We start from the raw sequence: 4,944 nt of genomic DNA, 5'->3' as shown, positions 1-4,944 counted from the left end.
AGACTGAGAAAAGCATGACACCCCTCAGCATATAACCAAACCAACACTCTAGAGGGCGCACTTACACAACTAACTCTCCCAATATCTGTAAACTACACGAAATGCTGAACAATACAATATTTTGGTGAAATCAACTCACAAAATAAAATAAAAAATAGAAAATGAACGGTTGCAAAAATCTGTAATTCTTTGACCTGTTACACTAGAATTGAGCAACATAACAAAATGTTGCTAGACTGCAGCACAGGAAACATTGGGTACATTACGGTAATCATACAGCCAATCACGCAGAGAGCAGCTAGCAATCTGCCCTTCCGAAAATGGCGCTGTCCTGTGTGGCGGTATGCCGCGGTTTGTCTGTGGCATTGTACGGAATCAGAATTAATGGGGTCACAGTTATATACTCCTCTTTCACGGCCACCTCTGGAGCAAGGTATGACAACTCATGCAAGACGTTATATACTTGTATCGTGATGTTGTGTAGTTAGTTGTCGAGACGCTGTTATGTGGCACTTCTCTGGAGTAAACTTCTTGACTGTTCGATCTGGGCAGGCAACACCCAACCACTGTTCACTGTCAGATAAAGGCTAGCTATACAATATTTTGCTGTTACTACTACATACATAGGGCAAGTAAATAACGTTACTCGCCTAGTCCTAGATATGAAATGCTGTCACAGTTCTACAGCTGTCTTCTGTACAAATCCTAACGTTAGATGTTTGGCATGACAACCACCATGAGAGTTGTTGGACAGAAGACGGGACAAATAGATCTGGACCAGCTTGTAATATTAAAGTTCTGTCTTTTTATCTTATTTTGACACTGTCTGAGTTGTCCTACAAACAGTACTACTTTTAACGACAAGTCAAACTCTTAAAAGCTTGAATGTATGGTCTGCTCTTGTTTCATTACCATCTTTTTGTGTCCTTTACAGACTGCCGCTGTACAGACACTACTCATCCCCCAAATCCAGGCTAGGGATTGGCCTGCAAGTTGTGTCAAGGCTGCAAGAGGCCAATGCCAAATATGAACTCTTCCTCCAAAGATGTTTTCCTCGCTTTTATGTTCTCCATCACACTTTTACGAGAGGTAAGACTCCACTTGCCATAGAACTATGTTAAACTTTGTAAGTGATATTGATTGGTCATCAAACCTCCTTAGTTTATCCTTTGTTTGGCATGATGCATCTCTTTATTTCTCTGTTTACATATCTACATTACCTTAGAAAATGATCTGGATACAGTAAACCAATAAGATCTCATGTTTGAAGGCAAAATACACAAATGTGGCATAGCTCAATATGTAACAATCCCATGCATCACAAAGGCAGGCTTCTGTGCTGCCACTACACTGAAAAGTAGCCATCTTTTGTATTATAATTCTTCAGGTATTCAGCTCCTTTTCCAAGATGCCAAAGAGGTGAAGGTGATAAAAACAAGGATGCTCACCAACAGTGTCGAAGTCCAGGACTTGCCCTATCGTGATATGGAGAAACTCAGGCAGGTCGGTCGAGGCTAGGGCATACACTTGAATAACAAGGAAAGTTATTGATAATGTGGTTAGCAGTCGTTGTAATCTGCATAAAAGGCTTTGAACTGTAACACTACGACCTGTAATACATAGTAATACTTTTGCTATGTCTGCATGTCCAAGTCTGAAAAGTTCACCTTAGCATGGGTAGTACATTTTAACTTTTTCTATTGTTTCGCAGTTTCGCAGAGACATGATCAAAGCCATTCCGCTGCTGTTAATTTCTATTCCTCCATTTGCCAACTACCTGGTTTTTGTCCTAATGTGAGTTAATTTCAGTAATCTCCTCACCATCCTCATTTGATTCATATTTAGTTAGAAAATAGCCTAATTCTCAAGTCAATGGGAGTTAAAATGTCAAATCATTGTACACATATGCCCCCAATGATAATACATTGTGCCCCCCATACAATGTATTGAAACCCCCTCCCTCCCTGTGTCCTGTCTTCCCTTCATCTCCCTGCCTTACATATTCCTCCTTCCATCCTCCATCTGGCCCTCCTCCATCTGTTCCTCCTCTCTTTTTCACATCTAGGTACCTTTTCCCCCGCCAGCTCCTGATCCGCCACTTCTGGACCCCCCAGCAGCAGAATGAGTTCCAGGGAGTGAACCATTCCCACAGGGCCCAACACCACTGGGCAGTGCTGAAGGGGCTTGAGAGTGCAGGTTCACATGTCAAAGATGGCTGCCTAAAGATCAGCCTACTAGACCTCTGCAACAAGGTGGGTGATACAGAAACGCTTAACCCCTCCCTTACATACGTCACTCTCATGTTCAAATGTGTCCATTGTCCAACATTTTGTTTGGCAAACATGGATATGTTTTCCCATAGATAACTGTAATGCAGATAATAAATGCCTCAAGACACTGTCTGACCAGTCCGTGTTTTTTTAGGTGCAAAGTGGGGTACACCCTAACATATCTGACATCCAGGCGATTCGAGGCTTGTTTTCTGGACCTCCCCTGAGTATCAAGAGAATAAACGCAGATCAGATGGTCAGTTTTTCCTGGTAGTCTTTATTCAGAAAGTCCTTGGGTTTACTGTATGTATATCAGAATCACTATATTGGGCTCCCGAGTGGCGCAGTGGTCTAAGGCACTGCATCTAAGTGCTTGAGGCGTCACTACAGACCCCCTGGTTCGATTCCAGGCTGTATCACAACCGGCTGTGATTGGGAGTCCCATAGGGCGGCGCACAATTGGCCCAGCGTCGTCCGGGTTTGGCCGGTGTAGGCCGTCATTGTAAATAAGAACTGACTTGCCTAGTTAAAAAGGTAAAATAAATAAATACATTTGTCTCAGCTGAAAAATATTACATCAACATAAGTCCCTCTCACTCTCCAGAGGCAACTCTGTCCCCTGTTCTTCCTGACTCCCCACCTCCCAACCCCCATGATTGGCACTCGACTGAACAGCCACGCCATAGAGCTGCTACAGCTGGACCGTGCTCTCAGCAGACATGGCCTGCACCAGTTGGATGACTCTGAGCTGAGACAGGTCAGTGCACATCACTTGACCTCCTAAAGATCTATGTAATTGGAATCATATCAGCAAAAACCCACATGTACAAATAGAACACATACTAGTCATGTCACATTGATGTATCATATTGATGATAACTTGACCCTGGTCTTGTCAGGCATGCTATGTCAGGGGACTTGACTCTGGCAGTCTCAGCGTCAACCAGTGTCAGGAATGGCTTTCACAGTGGCTCCAGTTTTCCTCTCGCCTGAAAGGTATCTAATCTCCCTCTCCTGATAGCGTTGTCTGTTCGGTTAAAATATTTTTGTGGGGGAGGAGGGTGATATGTTTGTCCTCATGCCTCTCTTCTATGTCCCTCTGTCCCAGAGTCGGAGGTCTCTCTGCTTGTGCACAGTATGGTCTTGCTTTCTGCCAACTACCCAAAGCCTTCCCGCTATTGACAGGAAGGAACAAGGAGTGATCTGCCACTTCCATTAATTCAGCCATCTCTCACCATGTGGGGCAGGGCAACTTTCCCATAGGGTGTCAACATCTGCAGTCTACCAACAGAAGAAATACCAAGCTTTACAACTCACATCTCACTTTTAGAAGGTGATTACTTAATGCAGTGGATTTATTTGGTGAAGGAAATGTGATAACATAACAACTGTTGCAATCTCGAACTGGTCAATGTTTTCAGGCTCAAAATCAAATCAGTTATTTGTCACGTGTACAGGATACAGCATGTGTAAATGGAACAGTGAAATGCTTATTTGCAAGCTCTGCTCAAGTGCAGTACTTAGGCTTGAATGTAGTTTTGTTTACTTGTAAAGCTGATGTTTTGTCATAAGATGTGGAGAATGTGTAGCATAGCTGGGGGGAAAAAATCTTATGTTCAGCTAACCATATTAATACAGGTAACATTTGAAAAGTAGTTTGCCAACAAGTCTGCCGACATTCCAACCCACACCTACTATATAGCCTTTTTGGAGAGCATATGGTGTCATTTTACTGGTCATATATACAGGGGGTGGTAATACTTGGTACAGTAGTAAGTAAGCTTTTGAGATTGGGAATTGAGAGTAGATAGAATATGTACTATGGAATGTTGTTACATACGACAGCATTGGCATGCAACATTAGGTGCAATTGTACGGTGATATTGAATCTCAGGACACTGGGGAATAATATGCCATTTAGCAGACGATTTAATCCAAAGCGATTTAGTCATGCGTGGTCCTGGGAATCGAACCCACTACCTTGGCGTTACAAGCACTTAGCGCTACCAACTGAGCTACAAAGGACACACTGCAATTCAACAGGCCTTTCGAAGCATTTACATGTTTCAGCTATGATGGCACTTTACTTCAAGCATTATTTACTTGATAGGAAATGCATTTAATGTTGGAAAGATTTAGTTGGAACCTTATACACAGCTACAGAACTGTTGTAACATGAGGTTTTTCTGGAAATACTAGGAGATCATTTTTTTAAATAGGAAATGCCCTCAATCCATGTGCCTTGCTTGTGGACTGGTGCAATCAAATTGAAATGTATGGGATTGCTAGCCAGTGGTTTTGAAGTTGCCAATAAGATTCTCAGATACTAAATATGCAAACTGTTCTTACTAACATTTTTTTAATCTACTTGTTCAACTCCTTTGGGGATTGTGTTTTGAAATCAGTTATCTGGTGTATTAAGGTAATCTGTGTCTGAAATAAAATGTACTATCTGAAATACTTGTCAATGTATAGAAACACTATTTACAGTAAGAACAAACAAGTTAGATCTGCACATTGCATGTTTACAAGCATTGTTGTCACCAATTATTTACATAAACCTACAGCCTTGTCCATAGATTCATTCAAGTGTTCCGCTCAGTGAGGAGCCATAGCAAATGCTCCACTTGGACAACACTAGAGGGCATCAGGGTCAATCAACACTAAGGTGAAA

The 4,944-nt window shown here is 42.2% G+C and overlaps 1 protein-coding gene across 1 annotated transcript; it reads left to right on the top strand.

Moving 5' to 3' along the window:
- The first annotated feature begins 276 nt into the window (after nucleotides 1–276).
- LOC311149425 (LETM1 domain-containing protein 1-like) lies at nucleotides 277–4,732 on the top strand. The gene is made up of 9 exons (XM_084186619.1): nucleotides 277–433; nucleotides 935–1,089; nucleotides 1,388–1,503; nucleotides 1,712–1,794; nucleotides 2,066–2,252; nucleotides 2,425–2,526; nucleotides 2,875–3,027; nucleotides 3,170–3,266; nucleotides 3,379–4,732. The coding sequence occupies exons 1-9, from the start codon at nucleotides 321–323 to the stop codon at nucleotides 3,450–3,452; spliced, it is 1,080 nt and encodes a 359-aa protein (XP_084042745.1). The 5' UTR covers nucleotides 277–320; the 3' UTR covers nucleotides 3,453–4,732.
- Nucleotides 4,733–4,944: the final 212 nt, after the last annotated feature.

The sequence above is a fragment of the Coregonus lavaretus genome (genome assembly GCF_964263955.1).
Source record: "Coregonus lavaretus genome assembly, chromosome: 22".
Lineage (NCBI taxonomy): Eukaryota > Metazoa > Chordata > Actinopteri > Salmoniformes > Salmonidae > Coregonus > Coregonus lavaretus.
Note: the sequence above shows the minus strand (reverse complement) of the source record. Positions and strands in the feature narration are given on the sequence as shown.

What these genes read in the sequence shown, in the direction of transcription:
- LOC311149425 (XM_084186619.1), top strand. Translation starts at nt 321, where the DNA reads ATGGCGCTGTCCTGTGTGGCGGTATGCCGCGGTTTGTCTGTGGCATTG. An exon ending in ACGGCCACCTCTGGAGCAAG is followed by an intron (nt 434 to 934) that starts GTATGACAACTC and finishes TGTCCTTTACAG; the next exon opens with ACTGCCGCTGTACAGACACT. An exon ending in GAATAAACGCAGATCAGATG is followed by an intron (nt 2,527 to 2,874) that starts GTCAGTTTTTCC and finishes CTCACTCTCCAG; the next exon opens with AGGCAACTCTGTCCCCTGTT.